Source organism: Cetorhinus maximus, chromosome 22 (genome assembly GCF_964194155.1).
Source record: "Cetorhinus maximus chromosome 22, sCetMax3.hap1.1, whole genome shotgun sequence".
NCBI classification, from domain to species: Eukaryota; Metazoa; Chordata; class Chondrichthyes; order Lamniformes; family Cetorhinidae; genus Cetorhinus; species Cetorhinus maximus.
The window spans coordinates 55,684,500-55,705,177 of NC_135900.1; the positions used below are offsets into that span (position 1 = coordinate 55,684,500).

Below are 20,678 nucleotides of genomic sequence, written 5' to 3' on the forward strand. Positions count from 1 at the left end.
GTGTGGATCTCTTACTGTAAGTCGATGGCCACAGCCATTTATATAAAGTAACAAAATCTTATTGCAGTTTATACAGTTGCATTTTAACTTTTTTTTCTATCTACCATGGTAAATATTAACTTAATTTCATATGGAAAACATTGCCAACATTTGTACATAATTTACATATTGGTAATAATGCTTATAAAGCAGCATCTACATTTTTTTTAGCTTAGGTAAAGTATCAATCAGACCCAGTAACCTAAGAATGGGAGAAAAACAACAAAAGAATCTGTAAAACACTTCCAGTTCTGTACAGACAATGAAACTTCAGATTAACAGGAACACCTGCCTATTCCAGTTAGTATATCAGCCAGTAGCTTTGCTACCATTACAGCACTAAATCAGTAGCATAAATACACAAGAGAATGCATTGCTTTTTTTAGAAAAAGAAACAGTGTGTATCCAATAATCACCACCTCTTCATCTATTCTGCTAAAAACAACCAATATGGCTGTACCAAAAAGAGCTGAGACTGTCTACACTGATTTTCTTTACAAGGGGAAGGATTACTGATCATTCAAGCACAACATTCTTCTGTTATCAGAAAATATATGAGGAATTATTTTTCCTCCTCCGCCCAAGAAATGATAAAAGTAAATAAAATTCTGTGTCAATTTTGGAAAATGTTCTTTTCTTTTAAAGAAAAACTTTATATATATATATATATATATATATATATATGTATAAGTATGTATCTATATATATATATATAAAGAATAAAGTTTATGCATCTGCATCAGAGGTAAGAAGGATTATGTTCTCTTCTCTGATCACGCAGTATAGGAAATTAGAATAGTTGTTCCAATTCTGATTCATCTCTGAAGGGCAGTTACGAGTCTACAATTGAATTAGTACTTTTAGGTAAGACATAAACCTAAGGAGAATACAATTTAGATTTTTTTTCTAAATTGTTTCAAATAAAAAATTCAAGTGCAATTAAAATTCCAAATATTAGTTACATCTTTTTTCTTTATTTCTATTGCATCATTTTGATACTTTCGCAGGTAGTTGCCAATTTCTACTAATTTTCCAACATACTGAAAGAATGTTTTTGTTCCACGGGATCTAACCTTCTTTCCTGTAGAAGAGGATAAAATTGAAAATATTTTTAATAGAGATAATTTTCTATTAGAATCAACTGTTCTTTGAACATATAACAAAAGACAGAAAGCAATCTGTAGTGCACAGATTTACAGCCAAAGTTGAATGCACGCAAGGCTTCCTAAATTCTTTCTGCTTTTAAAGGAATATTATCAACTCTGAGCAGGATAACTGCTTGTACAACATTATATCGTTTTAGGATAGGTTCTTCACTAAGCAAGAATGTAAAGAATATTTAAAGTAAAAACTGAAGACTATTAAACAGAACTTTTGAGGAGAAAGTGTGACACCAGTGTTGAAGGAAAGGTTGTCTCTTTATTCAGAATGCAATAGAACAACATGTAACATCTCCAGCAGCAAAACTACTTGTACGGCCTTAAGAATCTGGACACTTTGGACCGCAGCAACTTTATGAATGATCTGGGAAACATTTCTTTTGACTCTTGTGCTGTATACTTGAAGTAATTTTGAGGATGTGCCAATACATCAAAGAGAGCTTTGATCAATTTCTTGTCCTATATTAAAAAAAGACACAATTAAGAAAACCACATTCTCATTAGAATCAATAACAAATTTCTCCAGCACACCATAAAAACAAATATCAATTTTTCTTCTTAATGGCAAACTTACTTTAAGAATTTCTTGGTGATTCTCTGAAGCATACAAGCGCCCATCTCTAACAATATCTTCTATTAACTGCTGGTAGTCCTCTGGTCAAGAAAAGAAGGATTAAATAGCAATAACCCACTTTAATTTGGATACATTTTTTTTTCAATAATTATTTACAAGCATAAATAATTAAGAAATAAACTATACCAATTTTTTAAAGAACCATAATATTGCATTGGTAATATCTTTATTGCTCAGGCTTTTATTCAATATTGCTTTGTAGCTAGCTGCCTGACATCAGCTAACTCACTGGAGACAGTGAATGGACAAGGAAGGATCATATTGGTCTGCATGGCTCAGCAAGACACTGGACCCTTTCTCTGCCCAACACAAATTAGATTGTAACTATCGTATGGGAAGTATAAACCACATATCCATTGAAGGTAAAAATAATCAGAGTAGGTTGGGAGGTGATGGCGTAGTGATGTTGTCACTGGACTAGTAATCCAGAGACCCAATTTAATGCCCTGGGGACCCGGGTTTGAATTGCACCCTGCCAAATGATGGAATTTAAATTCAATAAAAATCCGGAATGATGACCATTAACGATGAATGGTTGTTGTAAAAACCCATCTGGTTCACTAATGGGAAGGAAACCTGTTGTCCTTACCTGGTCTGGCCTATATGTTGACTCCAGACCCACAGCAATATGGTTGACTCTTAAATGCCCTCTGAACAAGGGCAATTAGGAATGGGCAATAAACACTGGCCAGCCAGCAATGCCCACATCCCATGAATAAAAAAAAAGGTACTAGTCATGTGATCATAGTTACCTTCCAGCTTGAATGTTGTTTTGTAAGACTATGTCCTATTTCATGTATCTAACATTGCTATTAAAACTGGGCAATTAGTTATAATTTATCAGCTGCTTTCAGTTCTCAGCTTCCCTCAAACACTCAAGAGTTTCATAAGCTATTTAAAATCTGATGTCAAGGCAGTTCATTTATGGGTGTTTCCTGGCAGTCCTTAATACAATAGTTTTATATACTGTCCACCAGTCCTCCAATCTCTAATAAGAACACATGATTTTAGTATTTTTTAAACAATCCTTGTGGTTTATTATGAAAATGATTAAACAAACAAAATCCTTTATGCGCCTACTTTTAGAGGTCTAATAGAAAACATAAATAAATACAGAGAGAAGATCAGGTAGTTAAAGTAAAATAGGTAGAGGTATAGATTACATTTACAATGGTTTACAATGATAAGACTGGTAGTATTAACACAACTGTGTGGATCTCTTACTGTAAGTCTATGGCCACAGCCATTTATATAAAGTAACACAATCTTATTGCAGTCTATACAGTTGCATTTTAACTTTTTTTTTCTAGGCAAAAACAGTTTCAAGCTCCATCTGAAAGCAGAAACATATCTTTGGTTCAGAAGTTCTAAGTATTTCATCTGTTCCCAAGTACCAATCAGTAATGATGTTAAAAGATATAAGTGCCTCTCCTAATTTCTTTGAGGACTCAAGCTCAAAAAATGGTTGTATTGAATTTTCAGTTAGAGATGCCAGAATCAAGGATTGAACTTAATCACAGATTATAAAAAGAAAAAAATATGCATTTCAGTTCACTGCAACCTCTGATGCTTGTTCTTTTTTCCTCCTTTAATTGTTTTTTGCCCTTTTCACTTTCTATTTCAGGCAAATGAGATACAGGCAAAGCTAAAGTGCCTCTACTCTACCCCAGCTGTGTGCTCCAACTTCAAACTGAAAACAGCGCCTCCCAATATGACATTTTTTCAATTGCACGTACCTATCGGAGTGATATTGTCCATGAGCGGTCAAATTAGTTATTTGCTATAAGCGTATTTCGCTACTGGGAACAGGATAGAGGCTGACACAATCATTTCAACTTATAGCCAACAGACAGAGAAAACTTTCATCCCATTATTCTAGGCTGGATTTCAAAGCAGGCAGCAGAGGCGAAAGTCCAGTGTAATTCACAGCACGACCCACTCCCTTCATGCTGCCAATCTTTGACACTGAGCTAGATTTTTCTCTGATTGGCGTGTTAGTGTTGGGCAGGAGTAGTGCCCACACATAACTCCATTGCTAATCTGCTGGTATGTCCTCCTGTGGAGTTTGTGGGTTTGGACCAATGACAATGTGCTAGATATACAATCACAATGAGGGAGGGAGGGTCAATGCTGCAGCTATTTAAAGGGACACATGTTTTTGGACCAAGAGAGAGAGGGAGAGAGAGAGAGAGAGAGAGCGAGCGAGCATCAGCCCAAAGGATTCAGCAGCTAGAAGGATCCCCATACCTCTGGTTACATCTGTGGAGCAGCGTTGACAGTAGTGAGGGCCAGAAAAGGCAAAACTGTTGGAGATTAGGGGCAAACACTATGATACAATATAAAAGGAGGTGAGACAGTCAGCGTAACCTCTACCAGGCCAGGATCTGCCACACAGTCTAGGAAGAGCTTCAATGATCTTGCAATGGTGACCAAAGTCAGTCAAGGCACTTTTGCCAATACATGCCAATCCATTCACAGCACCTTCTTGCATCTTACTTTTAATACTCTTTCCCAGGAGTATCCTGGATGTTAGGGAGCTCACTCATGCAAAGGTGATCTGTGCAAACACTCAAGCACCACCATGTTTCAAGAACACATGCTTTAAAGAGGCAATGCAGATGCATGCACTCACTGAGGAAAGTATCTATGCCACTCACATGCCTATGACAGTGTTTTCTCCTTCCAAAGGAAAAGCCTGGTAAAGAAATGCAAACATAAAAAGGAGAACCAGCAAAAGCCCTGAGTTTGCACCAATGGAATACTCCCCAGTTGCCTGAATGAGTGCAGCTCCCACAACACTCAAGAAGTTTCACACCGTCCAGGGCAAAGCTGCCCACTTGATTGGCACCACACCCACAAACATTCACTCCCTCCACCACCGACCTGCAGTAGCAGCAGTGTGTACCATCTACAAGATGCACTGCAGGAATTCACCAAGGCTACTTAAACAGCACTTTCCAAACCCACGACCTCTACCATCTAGAAGGACATGAGCAGCAGACACATGGGAACACTACCACCTGGAAGTATCCCTCCAAGTCACTCACCATCCTGACTTGGGAATATATCGCCGTTCCTTCACTGTTGCTGGGTCAAAATCCTGGAACTCCCTCCCTAACAGCATTTTGGGTGTACCTACACCACAGGGGCTGCAGCAGTTCAAGGCGGCAGCTCACCACCACCTTCTGAAGGGCAATTAGGAATGAGCAATAAATGCTGGCCCAGCCAGCGAAGCCCTCATCGTGCGAATGAATAAAAGAAAATAGGCAGTCAGGCCGGAAAGGTTGTGGTAATTGGCAAAGTTTGAGGCAGCCTTTTCTGTCCAAGGGTCAAAATAGATAGAAACTGCTGGAAGGTGCAGAAATGACTATCCTCGGCTGAGAAGCCTTAGGGTGCCCAATATCAGAGGCCCAGTGTTCAAATATCATTAGACACCACCAATCTCAGGTTGGAGGCATTGGAGATTTTTTTCCATGCATGAAGTTGATATGATGGTCGAGTGGGTGGAGTGCACTGCCTGCAATAGCGCTGCAGAGATAAGCCTTAGATGGAATAGTGTGGAGCACTATCTTGATTCCATCATTTTAATGAACTACATGTTTATTCTTATGTAGTAATATTTACAGAAATTGTTGCAATGTGGTGGTGCAACGTATTGCCCATTCATTAAATTGACATGACTTGAGTTTGACCCTAGTACTTAATCTTAGGGATGAATCAATATGCATTCTTCAAGAAAGGCAAATAATTACTATCAAAAGTTATTCTGATGTATCCTCAATAGTTACCAAAGAGGCCCTGCATCAGATTGTTGCTTTCCCTCATTGTTTGAAGAATGGTGCAAAATTTGGAAAATGCATTTAAAATTAATAGTTTAAAAAGTGATTTTGTCCGGTCAAAGTAGAAAATGAACTGGGTCTAACCTCAGGTACAGAAAGGTAGGACATATTTAAATATTTAGGGGAGATGGTGACATAGTGGTAATGTCACTGCACTGGACTATTAATCTGGGGACATGGGTTCAAATCTTACCACGGCATCTTGTGGAATCTGAATTAAACTAATTTAAAAATCTGGAATTGAAAGCTAGTCTCAGTATTGGTGACCATGAAATTATCATCAATTCTTTTAAATCCCATCTGAGTTCACTAATGTCCTTCAGGGAAGGAAATCTGCCATCCTTACCTTGTCTGGCCTTCATGTGACTCCAGACCTACAGACCCTCTTACCTGCCTCTGAAATGGCCTAGTAGGTCATTCAGTTCAAAGGCAATTAGGAATGCCAGCAATGTCCACATCACATGAAAGAATACAAGAAGAAAAAATTTCCATGTTTCCTTACCATCATATGTCACATATGGAACTTGAAATCCTTTGGCACTGTTTCCCTCATTAGCTTTGAATTGAATCCATAGTTTCCTAGATCTTGAGGTAAATGCTATTGGTCGCTCATAGGTCTGGCATGTTTCGTACGTTGTGATAGATGTTGGTGAAGCTGCAAATTACATAGTGAATGATACAATATAAAGTAAGAACTTTACAAAGTCTTAGTTATATTCAATGCATTTTTAAAAATTTCAAGCACATCATCACTTTGAGAGTCGAAATTCAACTTGGCGTGCACTAAAGACGTAAATCATTAAATTGTGCATTCCCAATTGGTGATTGTCTATTCATTAAAGTTATTCCATATTGCTCCTTGTGAACTAGCATGGTTTTAACCACAGCAATCTTTGAAAGGGCTGCAAATGTTCAATAATGATGGAAATCAAAGAGTAGAAATTGTGATCAGGGAAGCTCATGTATAAGTATTTAGCTCCCTTGTCTTCATTCCTGTTCTTACACATTCCTGTTTTTACACAAGCATGAATCCATTTAAAATAGAGTAACACACAAGTGAATTGAGCTTTAATGGGTGAACTTTGCTGATCAGAATTGCTACTATAAGAGTTATGAATGCATACTGGGGTATGGAAAAAGTCCTACTTTAAAATTGAGAAAATACTTTTCTACAATAAATCTGACTTTACAATCTTCTAAATTATAATATTTGTTATATTGCTTTTTGTGTTTGAAAGCACAGTTGGAACATTAACCTTTTGGTTAACCTTTTTAAGTTTTTACCTTAGTAACCGAATAGGGATGCAGGATGATCATGATGGTAATGCATACAACCTGAGTCATGCCTACCAATTAGTCACATGGGTTAAACAGTGTACGGTGCAAAAGACTGCAGGCATAAATTATAGCCTAGTTTTATTTATGTTGAGGATCATGGTTAGAACCTTCTGTCAACTTAAATGTTTTAAAATTCAAATTTGCAAAGTACTGAAGATGGTAACCATGATACTAAGTTGAAGTTATAATGGTTGTTGCAGATCAGAGTATAGCAATGAGCAGAATGTTGAAACAGAACAGAAAATACTGGAAATACTCAGCAGGTCAGGCAGCCTCTGCGCAGAGAGAAGCAGACTTAATGTTTCAGATTAATGACATTTCATTAGAACAGGTTGGTTTCTCTCTCCATAGGTGCTACCTGACCGGCTGAGTATTTCCAGTGTTTTCTGTTTGCATTTCTGATTTCCAGCTTCGACAGCATTTTGCTTTTGGAGAAGAATATTGACGTCGATGAAGAGCACAGGAGCTCACTGACAAGTCAATGGCAAACATAAGCTAAACTTATTTCAAGCCATGCATCCAGCCTGAAAAACTGGCTCTTCATATGATGGGAAAGGGTAAACAATGATAAACTGTTCACAATTAGAAACTGTTCAAAAGGATGGACAGCTTCTCACAAAACCCTGTGAAATATTTGGAGGGAACACTCTGAATTGAAACGATCTCCAAACACAATTGCTTTCCTCTTCATTATTAAGATGATGTGCTGCTTTTCATTTCTTCTCTGGCTTATGACATTTTAGTGTAAGAAAGGAAAATGGGCACTAAAAGAATGAAGAATACATAGACATGAATAGGTGCAGAAACTGGGAATGAAAAGAAACAAGCCAATGCAGACAGAACAAAGAGAGGATTGTGAAGGGAGCCGGGGTGGGGGGTGGGGGGGTGGGTGGGTGGTGGGGGGGCGGGGTGGTGGGTAACAAAATGAATTGCATTGGCCAATGTATAATATAATTGTTAAAAAATAGAGTAATATAAACTTGGACACAAAATTTTAGGAAGAATAAATGGAGTATGTGATTACTTACAGCTCTTTCTCATCACTAAAACATCTCCACATTCATCTTCCATTGGTAAGAAGATTTCTGGCACTACTATGAGGATTCTTCTCTTTGGTGGTGGATTTATATTCCAAATACACTCCACATTAGAAGGATAGTCTCCAGGATAATTGGGAGACTCAATGAATCCTGTATAGTCTCCAAGATCGCCACCACACTGCTGATCTTTATATAAAAGTTACAAGGCAATAAGATGAACTATTGATTTTTCCTACATACATAAAATAAAATCAGCCCAGTGAAATATCCTGAGTGCCAAACATTTGAATAAAACTTTAGTCGCCTTTTGAAAATTGTTAACAGTCAACTAATTACTCTAATTCTCCCAATCACATCCAACACCACTCCCCCTCATACAGCACCTTCCCATGCAATCGCAGGAGATGCAAAACCTGTCCTTTTACGTCTTCCCTTCTGATCTTCCATGGCTCCAAACACTCCTTTCAGATTTCCTAGTACCTCTTTCAAGTTAGCCTAGTTTATTCACTACTCACAATGTGGTCTCCTCTGCACTGGAGAGACCAAGTGCAGATTGGGTAATCACTTTGCAGAACACCTCCATTCAGTCCATGAGCTTGACCCTGCAGCCAAGATTTAACCAGGTAACCCCACCCATGGCTGGAGAGAAGAGGGTGAGCCCGCTTTTGCTGGCCCGGGAAGCCACAATGCAATTTTGCATGGCTCAGGCAATTAGTTGTTTGAGGTCATGGCTTCCACCCCTCAGAGACAGGATGTCCCACCCCCAAGAATTGCCTGCCAATCAGAGGGCCAGCAACTCTTCCTTCCCAGCTTTGCCACTGGAATCAGTGGGCATTGCTGAGAGTCAGGCCCGGGCAAGGAATGTCGCTGGAGGCCGGAATCTGACTGGCCCTGGCGAGGGGCAGGGGACAGGCTCAGGAAGCTGAGGGGGTGGGGGGGAGTAATGGTGAGCAAGTGTGGGTGGGTAGGTGGGTGCTTCTGTGGGGCACAGGCTGCCCAAATGAGAGGGACCAACACCCAAATCCCCATGAGCCCGCAGTCAGGCTGCCAAGTTAAACCACCGGTGGTGGCGGGAAGACACCATTAATTGGCAACTTAAGGGCCACAATTGGCCTAAGGGCAGGTGCATCATCCATCTGGACCCATCTTTTGTTTCTTTCTTTGCCCCATTACCATCCTGTTTTGACATGCGCCATTATCCCTCTTGTCATTTAATTTCTTCAGCTTTTCACCTTATCACAAACATGTTGTTTCTTTTCTCCCCTTCCCCTTCCTGCCTCTGTATTTACTTAAAACCTATTAAATCTCCTAACTTCTTCCAGTACTGATGAAAGGTCCTCGATCTGAAAAGGCTAAATTGGTTTCTCTTTCCATGGATGCTGCCTGACTTGCTGAGTATTTCCAGAATTTTCTGTGTTTTTTAATTTTAGATTTGCAGCAAATACAGTATTTTGTTTTTGTGCCTACCCAGGTTTTAGACTACATAGCACATCTTACTGCTAGACTGATAACTTTGCAGTAGGTGATGCAAACAACTTATGTTTCATTAGTGAGTCTAGAACCACCCTGTGTTAATTTGGCTTAGTCGCTAGCACTACCCTTTCAGAGTCAAAATGTTATCATTTCATTTCTACTCCTAGAGTCTGAGCTCATAATCTGGACTGACATGGAGTGAATTTTAGATGTGGGCTTTCCCGAGTAGCATTTATAACCAAGTCTCTGTCTGCCCAGCTTCTCCAGTCCCTCTAGATAACTAAAACCCCTCCGTTATCAATCTATTCAAGTGGATAGAAACAATCTCATGCGACTGCCATGGAGCAAGAAATTCACCTTCAATCATCATTGCCATCACAATTGGACTAATTGGTCATTGATATCTTTATTAGTTATGGAGCCTTGATGTATGTATATTGAGTGCCACATTTTCCTATAAAACACGAGATTGGACTTCAAAATGTAACTGATGAAGGGTTTTGAGATTGCTTATGGATGTGATAAAATGCTTTATAAATGCAAGTCCTTCTTCAGATAGTAAATTTCAGTCAGTTATTTGTTATATAAAGTATTCCAGATGATCCTAACTTAGAGTAACCCAATATCCACTTACATACCTTCCAACAGGGACCATTAATTAATGTTCAGGAGGAGGTGTCCTGTGTTTCTTTAAAACTAACCCTTTCAACCTATATGGGCTGGTGCCAATTTTAACAGCCTACCTGCTACCCAGCACAGATCAGCAGAGCAGAGTAGGGACTGAACCTGGGAGATTTCTTACCTGTATGGCTCAGTAACACACTAGACCATTTACTCTCTGAATGACCTGGGAGCTGTGTAAACTGTTGGTGTAGTTCCAGATTCAATCTGATGCTCTCCCGATGCTTGCTGTTTCTTTGAGGTTCCCAACTTCAAAAAGCTGTGGGTTTTCTTTTTTAAACTCGACATGCTGCCATTGTGCTTCATATAACTATCTTCAAACATGTAGCATCTTAAAACATCTTCAAAGTTGCAACAGTGCTGTGCCATAAAGGACACCCTGAAGTCGTTTGAAAGAAAATATATTTCCATAATTACAAACATAATTACAACATATTATGTTGTAATATGTCTAAGTGGATATATCCATAATCATCAGACAGGATACGATGGCATCTGTCATGTGACAGTGGTAGGAATGTGTTAGTTGACCAAGCAACATGTACTAGTAAGAGCTGTCCAACAACATGTATATACCACTGTAATCTTTGAATTCACAACATAGTTTACCAATCCTACTGGGTGATCGGTGAGTTGAAGGATAGAAGGAAACACAACATGGTTACAGCTGATCAGAGTCTTAAGATTTTGAACTTTTAAGGCACACCACATAATAGCAACATTTGGAAATTCAAAGATTTTCAAGAAGTAAAGCTCCAGACACAGCATTGTTGTAACTTTGAAGACGTTTTAAGATGCTACATGTTTGAAGATAGTTACGTGGAGCACAATGGCAGCACGTCGAGTTTAAAAAAGAAAACCCACAGCTTTTTGAAGTTGGGAACCTCAAAGAATCAGCAAGCATCGGGAGAGCATCAGATTGAACCTGGAACTACACCAACAGCCTACGAGGGAATCAAAAGCTGCCAACAGAGCTCCAAGAGATGAAGCACAAGATGCAGGAGGTACTCCATTGGGAGCAGTGAACAATTGTATAAAGGGGCCACTGGATCACTGGGGCAGGATTAGTCGATTTGGATTGGGTCAGTACATGTCGATTCAAAGGCAGGCTTTAAAAAAGGCTGCAAAAAGTCATTGCAGCCATTACAGCTATTTGGGGTGTGATGGCGCTGTTCAAAACACCGCTTTGTGGGAGGGACCTGAAAAAGTGTGCGAAGGGGCACAACAGCATGTCAGACCCAGAGTGTCATGGAGTCCAGAAACAGGGCCCGACAGGTAAGTAACCAAATCCATGATACATTGAAACCTTCTTTCGGAGGAAAGCAGGCAAGCTTCTTCCAACCTAAGAAGTTATAGAAAATCCCAGGAATGTCAGCAAGCTGCCGGTAAAATCTTGTGTACGAATTGGAAAGCAGCGGATATTCTGAATTCAAACTTTTGTTTGAAGAATAGAATAGTGCTTCCTCGATTTGGCTGTATTAGAACCGGGTAAACAGTCAAAATTAAGATAGCTATCAGAAACGAAGGGCTTCATAGGCTGAATACCTCAGGCTTAGCTGAAGCTGATCAAAAAGACCCTAAGAAAATATGATCCACTAGAAGACCACCTACACGTAAACATCAATTTCAGGATACATCGGTTGGAATGTGTCATAAAGTGACGAGACAGTCAATCAACCAATTTGTCAGTTGCTGCAGGAACAAAGACAGGGACTGTGACTTTTCTGAAACTGAGTTATCTGAAAGAGTTACAGAGCTGGCAATGTCAACCCCCATTGTAACTTTTCAAAAGAAACTCCTAGAAAAGCCAGATCTTTATTAAAAGGTGAGCATTAATGCAAAGCTACAGGCCGACAGAGAATGCTAGCACCAGGTGTGGCTTCAACTATTGGCAAAGTGGCCAAGATGGTGAAACCAAACAAGCTGTGTGAAAGATGTGGACTCCATGCACCAAGAAGTTGTCCAGCATACCAGCATCACTGTAAGTCATGCGGTATTAAAGGGCATTAAGCACGTCAATGTAAGAAACCCAGTTCAGAAGGTGTGGCAAGAAGTCATGGACTGCCACAACCAAGTAGACAACATATGCAGCACACTGGCAGCAACAGAGAGCATGCCAGTGAGCACATAACAAAGTTACCAACAAAGCAGACAGAATGGAAAAACAAAATGACCAAGTTCCCACAAAGGAGAGCGAGCAAGTGTTCCATATTGTAATCATTACAAAGTCCATAGATGCAATCACACCACTGGAAGCATTTGCAACCATTAATATTGTTAGGTCCTAGGGAGATTGGAAATCACACATTGAGGGCCAAAATTGACAATGGCTGAGCATCAATATCCTTCCCCTCAAGATACTGAAGGATATGTACCTCCAACACTGGAAGGCAATGGTACAACCAACTTCAGCTAAGTTACCTGGATATAATTGATCAGTGATTCACTACATTGGTACAATAAGATTGAAATGTGGCTACAATCAATCAGCATGGTCATCACAGGGCTTTTATCTCGTTGATACACAACGTTCACCTATAGTAGGCCTATCAACATGTAGAGACCTGAAGCTCATTACTATTCATAGGATCAACAAAGGTACCAGTGGGAATGTGAGATATCAAGAACAACTGCATTGAATCAGTCCCTGACTTGAAGTCTAAATACCTAGACTGGTTCAATATAATTAGCAGTTTAGAAGGTGATGCAGTCTTGCACCCACCAAGAGGTTACAATTGCATCAACAGACCCTCCGAGAAAATACAACATTCATATCCAAGAAAAATTAAATGCTGAACTAGACAAAATGGATCAGGACAGTATTAACCATAAACTACAACAGCACATGGACTGGTGCAGTTTGACTACATGCATTGGATAAGAACAAAGGGACAACTAGGCTGTGCCTGGATCAGATACATCTTAATCAAGCATTGAAAAGATGCCCACGCAAGATTCCAATGTTACAGGAGTTGACTCCAAAGTTCACTGGTGTGAAATTCTTCTCCAAATGGGATGCAGTCCATGTCCAAATGCAGCAAGACCTGGACAATATCCAGGCTTGGGCTGACTAGTGGCAAGTAACATTCGCGCCACACAAGTGTCAGGCAATGATCATCTCCAACAAGAGAGAATCTAACCATTGTCCCTTGACATTCAATGGCATTACCATTATTGAATCCCCCATTATCAACATCCTGGGGGTCACCATTGACCAGAAACTGAACTGGACTAGCCATATAAATACTGAGGCTATAAGAGCAGGTCAGAAGCTAGGAATCCTGCAGAGAGTAACTCACCTCCTGACTCTCCAAAGCTTGTCCATCATCCACAAGGCACAAGTTAGGAGTGTGATGGAATACTCTCCACTTGCCTGGATGAGTGCAGCTCCCACAACACTCAAGAAGCTTGACACAATCCAGGAAAAAGCAGCCCGCTTGATTGGCATACCTTTCACAAACATTCACTCCTTCTACCACTGACAAGCAGTGGCAGCAGCATGTACCATCTACAAGATGCACTGCAGTAACTTATCAAGGCTCCTTAGGCAGCACCTTCCAAACCCACAACTGCTACCATCTAGAAGGACAAGGGCAGAAGATGCATGGGAACACCAATACCGGGAATTTCCCCTCCAAGCCACTCACCATCCTGACTTGGAAATATATTGCCGTTCCTTCACTGTCGCTGGGTCAAAATGCTGGAACTCTCTTCCTAACAGCACTGTGGGTGTACCTACACCACATGGACTGCAGCAGTTCAATAAGTCAGCTCACCATCACCTTCTCAGGGGGAATTAGGGATGGGAAATAAATGCTGGCCTAGCTAGCAACACTCACATCCCATAAATGAATTTTTAAAAAGAGCAAATTATTCAAATATAGAGCAGGAGGCGCTAGCTATAATATTTGGTTTAACATAATTTCATACTATCTGTTTGGAAAGAGATTCATCGTGGAAACAGACCCCAAACCCCTTAAAATGATATAGCGAAAACTATTGGCATGTGCACTGCCTAGGTTGCAATGATTGGCGATTAAAATTCAAGGACACAGTTTGTGATGTTCGCTACAAGCCAGGCAACTTGATGATTACTTCACACACCTTGAGAAGGTGACCGAATCTAACAAAGATTGTGGATATTTCATTGGATCTGCAAGTTGATTCACTAGGTACAGATGTCGAAGATGTGTTTACAAGTCGATTTCATGTGTTTTTGGCAACACAACTGTCAGCAATTGCTAGAAGTGATATCCAAAGATCTAGTGCTCCAGGCGCTATGGAAAACCATAATCGAAGGCTGGTCTGATGTACTACAAGAATTCCAGGAAATCTTGAGACCATTTTGGGCCTACTGAGATGAATTAGGAATATCCAGAGGCTTAATATTCAATGATAGACAGGTTCTAATACTTAAGTCATCTGACCAGATGTTCTGGCACAGCTACACCAGGCTCACATGAGCATTGAACACACTCGACGTCTGGCAAAAGAAAAGTACGCATATTGGTCAGGGACCAGCAGTGATATAGAGAAGACTGTGAGGACGTGTGAGGCATATCAGACACACCAGCTGAACCAGCACAATAAGCCACTGACACCTCATGAAATTCCATCACACCTGTGGATCAGAATTGCTATAGAGCTATTTTGTATCCATGGTGATGATTTTCTACTAGTGACAGACTACTTTTTCAAGTTTCCGATAATTCAACAACTACATGATATGTCAAGTGCAGCCATTGTCAGTAAGCTGAGTGCCATTTTGAGTTTGTTTGGAACTCCACGAGAAATTCTCTCAGACAACGGTCCTCAGTAAATAGGCAAGCCATTTTGAGACATGTGTGCAAAGTAGGGCATTGATCACATTATGTCATTGCCACATTATCCTCAACAAAATGGCCTAGCAGAATGCATGGTTTGTACCGTTAAGTCCTTGATTAAGTGCCAGGAAACATAGCAGGATTTCTTGGTTGCAATGCTACATCTAATGGCAACACTACTGAATGCAAGCTTACCCTCACCAGTTGATCTTATGTTTCAGAGGTAAGTTCAAATGACTCTTTCAAGCCATCACCTATCCAAGTTTCCACTCGTACGGGATGAGCTAATGGAAAAACGGAGTATAAATGATACGCATGACCGACATGCAGGTAAAGAATTGGCAAGTTTGATCATAGGGCAAAAAGTTTGAGTTCTACATCTGATGGAGGGAACCTGGTTTCCAGCTGAAATAGCTAAGGTTTTTCGAGAGCCAAGATTGTATGAAGTGGTGACACCAAAACAGAGTGAAATTATGCAGAAATGGATGTCAATTCAGGGAGATACCCAATTATGCAACAACCAATAATTCCATTGCAAATAGAACCCATTCAAAGGTGAGATCTGAACATAGTGCTATGCAGGGTCATAGTGAAGACAGCCAGCACTTTGTTGTGCAAGAAAGAAACATACCTATGAACAGGACCTCTGTGATCTCAAAGAAGTTTCACTGTCACCATATCAGGTTGCAAACCACCTTTACGTTTCAGAGGCTTGTAAGCTTGTAAAATAATAAACTCAATGGATGAAAGTTTGCTGTAATGTAATGTTATGACATCCTTGTTATTATCTGTCTAATCTTAAACTTTAGAAAAAAGGGGCTATTGTATGCCTTGAAAATGTCCATATTCTGCATAAATTGTTAGACAGGAAATTATGTCATCGGTCACGTGACAGAGTAACTGAAATGTGTTAGTTGACCCAGCAAGGTGTCCTCGTAAGAGCTCTACTGTACTCTACTGTAATCTTTGAATAAAGAACTCACAATATGGTTTACCAGTCCTATTTGAGCGATTGATGAGTTTGCATTCGAAAGGTAGAAGGAAACACAACACATGGAAGATATTCTATTGTGTAAGGAAAACCCAGGGAGTGAATTCAGTCTTCTGTGGTTGCTCAAAACAGGTAATCAGGCAGCCTGCTCTAACTCATGCCCCAGTTTCTTTTCCATTAAAGTCAATGTGTTACAGTGCTGTCATGACTGTATGTAAGCCAGAGATAAGACTCTTATTTAAAATATAGTCCTAAAATGAACACCCTAAGTTTACATCCTAAAAACATTATGCTGCTTGTGAGAATTTTCAGAATGCTTCATTCCTCCAGTCCTCTTTTTCAGACTATTGCAAGATCATGTTGTTTTAATGCATGAACCAATATTTTAAATACAACCTGGGGAATACTTTTCCCTAATATATCGGTAATTACTTACTTTTACATTGAGTGACATTTGTGGAGCCATCAAAATCTGTAGTTGTGTTTCCAGGACAGGTAATGCAGTAGTTCTGGCCGAACTCTGGCTGATAGGTTGCAACTGGACATCTTATGCATCTGTGTGTAGTGGAGTTGTAATAGTGACCAGGAGAACAATGAACTGTGGAAAGGTTTATGAACAGGAAAAACATTTTCATAAAACAACGAACTATATATGATTACAAAAACTTTTATACAAACATGACATTATTTTTTAAAAGGTGACAATCTCAGCATTTGAACCAGGAAATACTCAGGTTGAAATTAAAGATCCCCTATTGTGATGTTATATAATACACGTGAACAAAACAAAGATTTGTGTAATTCAAAAACAGGGTGGAAAGTAATTGAAGCCAGAGTGCCATTATCAGATTATATCCCTTGATTGAGGCGTCAAGCAACTGTGTACAATAACAAATTGTATTTATGTAACACCTTTAAATGTGAATACATTTTCAATGGTGCTTCACGGAGCCAAGGAAAACTGAACCAAATAAACAAATATTAGAAGAGGTGACTAAAAGCTTGGTTGAATAGGTGCATCTTAAGGAGAATCTCAAAGCAGAGGGAGTTGGTTGGGTAGAGGGTCTTATGGAGGGAGTTGCTCCCAACCTAAGCAGCCTATGGCATGGCCATCAATGGTGAAGCAAAGGGTTGCTTAAGGAGTCAGAGGAATGGCTGGAGGAAGATAGGTTTGAAGGCATAAAATAGGGAAAGGTGAGACTACAACATTAATTACCAGGATATAAATTTGAGCTGCTGGGAGACCAGGAGTAGTGTATTCAGTGAGGTCAGGGGTGACGGGTGAGAGATATTTGGGACAGAATTTTACACTGCCCACAGGGGCAAGATGGCAGGCAAATGAGGGAAAAACTGGGCACCACAGCAGTGGCACATGCCGGTTTCCTCTCTGCCCCATGCTCCCCACAGCAAAGGAGGCATCAGCAGCCCACTCATCTGTGGGCCAATTGAAGCCCTTGAGTGTCAATTAATGGCCTCTTCCTGCTGGGATTTTTCCTGCAGCGGGGGGAGGCTGGCGCCAAGTGTCCAAGTTGCCAGTGAAACCCGGTGGCTGGACTGGGAGAGGGGTGTGCCTCCTGCCCATTTAATACCTCCCCTCCCCAGCTCCCCCAGGTAATCTCTCCCACCACTGCATTTCCCCTGTACCCCACTCTGTCAACCCTGGCCCCCCACCCTCCTCCAGCCCAGCAACACACCAGACTTAGCTGAAAAGTACAGACTCCACCAATGGCTCCTCTCCGGGACTACATGAAGTCCTAGCAGTGACCGCAGCTTCTGGTGCTGCTGCTGGACCCAGAGAGCAGCTGGCCTTTTGATTGGCTGGTAGCTCTGAGAGACGGAACCTCCTTCAGATGGGGCAGATGTCCTCGGCCCTTGAATTGCTGGCAGGGGGAGCAGGCAACGCGTAGGAGGGCTGGCCCCCAACTTTAACGTGGAGTGTGGGGCCTCCACGGTAAAATTCAGCCCTTGTGGGATAGGATGAACACAGCAGAATATCAGATGAGCTCTATCATGGAGAGTGGAGGATGGTCAGCCAGCAGATGATTAGAAAAGTTGGATCTGGAGGTCTCAAAGGCATGGGTGAGAGTATCGATAGAAGCAGGGATTAAGCTGAGCAACATTGTGGAGGCAGAAGTAGGTGCTTCTTGTGATGGAGAGAACATAGCATCAGAAATTCAGGTCATGGCCGATTAGAATGTCAAGTTTATAAACAGTCTGTTTCAGCTTGGTGAGGGCACTGGAATTCTGGGACAGGTATGCAGTTTGTGCCAGGTAGCAAAGATGGCATTGATCTTATCAATATTTAGCTGGAGGAAATTGCAGCTGATCCAAGACTCGTGGCTCAAGTTTCTGCTGGGCTGCGCTCCAAAAATCAGCCAAACCAGCACAAAAGATCATGGAATTTCAAGTGCAAATTATATTCAGCATAAATTGAGTTTCCACAATCTCTTGCACTAGTTTAAAAGACAGCATGCTGCAAGCTAGCAAACCCACCAGGCTGGCAATGCCCCCAGATTGAATTAATCAGATTGTCTGTTTCCACTAATCGCACCCTTGTATAGCCTTCAAAGAGACTCTTAAAGTTAAACTTTTGATAGCAAAGGTACTAATAGGTAAATTTTAAAAGATCTTAAATGTATATATTTTTTAATTTACTGGGAAAATAAGTACTGTACTCCAATATAACCGGTAAATTGCTCGGTACAACTTTTAAAAGTAATTTTCAGCCATTTAAAAACTGCCTTACTCACAAGATGAACTAGGCACTTTATTTTGTAATGAACCCATTTTCAGGTGTATTAATAAAGCTGTGATAGGTTACCAAATGCAACATTTTAAAAATAGTTAAGTTCTCAAATGCTGCCTGATTGCACTGGCGCATGGAAGATTTTATGTTTGGTGAAAGGCAAAAGAGGAAATATGAGAAAAAGAATGCTTAAAACCAGCACAATTTGAACCCAGATTGTTGTGCCCAGCACAGAAACTCTTGGTCTGAATGTCACAGTTTGAAAACAAGGAGCCACGGGAGGTCCGAGAGAAGTGGCGGATAAGTAGAGTTCTGTGTTAATCTCACCAAGGGGTAGCATGAGAATGAGTGCGTCAAAAATTGATCTTGGGGTTCTAGAGTAAATGGAGGGGAAAGTAGAAATTTAAATTAAATAAATTGAAAAATTAGATCAAATTGCAAACTTTTTATGTAAATTATGAAGGTATTGGAATAAAGAAAATGTGAGTGACTCCTGTTCCCAGTGCCAAATAAATGGGAAAGGTTAAAGGCAGGAAGGGCACCGAGCTGTAAAACCACTCACCAAATCCAAAAAACGATGGCTGACATCAAAGTGATCAACCAGCATTGTGGTGACCTCATGAAATATGGAAAGGAAGGAGGAGGAGTAAAGAAAATATGGGTGGAATCATCCCAGATTTGCACAAATTGCGGTAGTGGGCGGGAAAAAAAGTTATTTTACCCCTGGCTGCAATGACGGGCTTTTGTGCCGTATCAACCCCTTCCCGCCTCATAAATCATTTGTAAATGCGAGTAGGCTCTTTCCACTTAGATTAGGAGAAATAAACACGAGAGGACATGGCTTTAGGGTGAAAGGGGAAAGGTTTAGGGGGAACATTAGGGGAAACTTCTTCACTCAGAGAGTGGTGAGAGTGTGGAACGAGCTACCATCTGACGTGGTAAATGCGGGCTCACACTTAAGTTTTAAGAATAAATTAGATAGATACATGGATGGGAGAGGTCTGGAGGGTTATGGACTAGGTGCAGAGCAATGGGACTAGTGGAATAATATTTCGGCACAGACTAGAAGGGCCGAATGGCCTGTTTTCTGTGCTGTAGTGTTCTATGGTTCTATGGATTGATTAGCAGCCACAGGAAACACGCCGTCTCGCTGCTGGGCGGCCTCCGATTTGCATGCCATGCCGTTACCTTGCCACTTCCTCACACAGGGCTCCATGTTTAAACTTCAGCCGCGTGCGGCCCAGGATGCTCCGGTGAAGACACGGCCCCAAAAGTCAAGAAAAGTGCAGCCTCCCGATTCAGTGACACATGCCTAGAACACCTTTTGAATCCATGGAAACCCGCCACAATGTCCTCTATTCCTGCTCTGGCCTCATTAGTCTCACCACTCTGGCTTGGGAGGCAGTAGCAGTGGTGGTCAGTGCCAACGCTGCACACAAGAGGTCAGCCATCCAGTGCAGAGAAAGGATGAATGATCTCATCCATGCCGCCAGGGTAAGTCAACCATCTCATCACTTTAAACATTCACACAATGTCATCACACATTCACTGGTATCTCACTCACTGCCAGATCAAGGGACATCACCACTCCCTCTCTCACACAAGCCTTCGTATCTCCATTTGGCCTCATCTCCTCTGGAGGCTGCCTTCTCAGCCCTCACCATCTTGAGGCCACTTGCACAGATCAACATGTGCCCCCACACACACTCTGGGACATCCCCCTTCCCCAGTACAGCCCTCGCCTTGCAGCCTCTTCTCTTGCCTGAGGCCACTTCACCTCCTTCTCCAAGCAATACCTAGCCCTACAGCTGTACAAAGCTGCCCCTGCTGTCTGCGACGCCTGGCGCTGATGATTGCGAGTGCTCCCTGAAGCAAGGTAGGCAAACAAACTGAATGAAGTGCAGCTCGCTAGGT

The 20,678-nt window shown here is 41.1% G+C and overlaps 1 protein-coding gene across 2 annotated transcripts in view; it reads right to left on the reverse strand.

Moving 5' to 3' along the window:
• Window positions 1-1,438: 1,438 nt before the first annotated feature.
• Window positions 1,439-20,678, reverse strand: part of scube1 (signal peptide, CUB domain, EGF-like 1) — a 370,427-nt gene continuing 351,187 nt past the window's right edge. For both annotated transcript variants that reach the window (XM_078568359.1, XM_078568358.1), the window contains 5 exons: window positions 16,455-16,616; window positions 8,039-8,236; window positions 6,175-6,327; window positions 1,774-1,853; window positions 1,439-1,658 (listed from right to left, as the gene is read on the reverse strand). In XM_078568359.1, coding sequence (XP_078424485.1) covers window positions 1,506-1,658; window positions 1,774-1,853; window positions 6,175-6,327; window positions 8,039-8,236; window positions 16,455-16,616 — 746 coding nt within the window. In that variant the 3' untranslated portion in view covers window positions 1,439-1,505. The remainder of the gene's footprint in view (window positions 1,659-1,773; window positions 1,854-6,174; window positions 6,328-8,038; window positions 8,237-16,454; window positions 16,617-20,678) is intronic.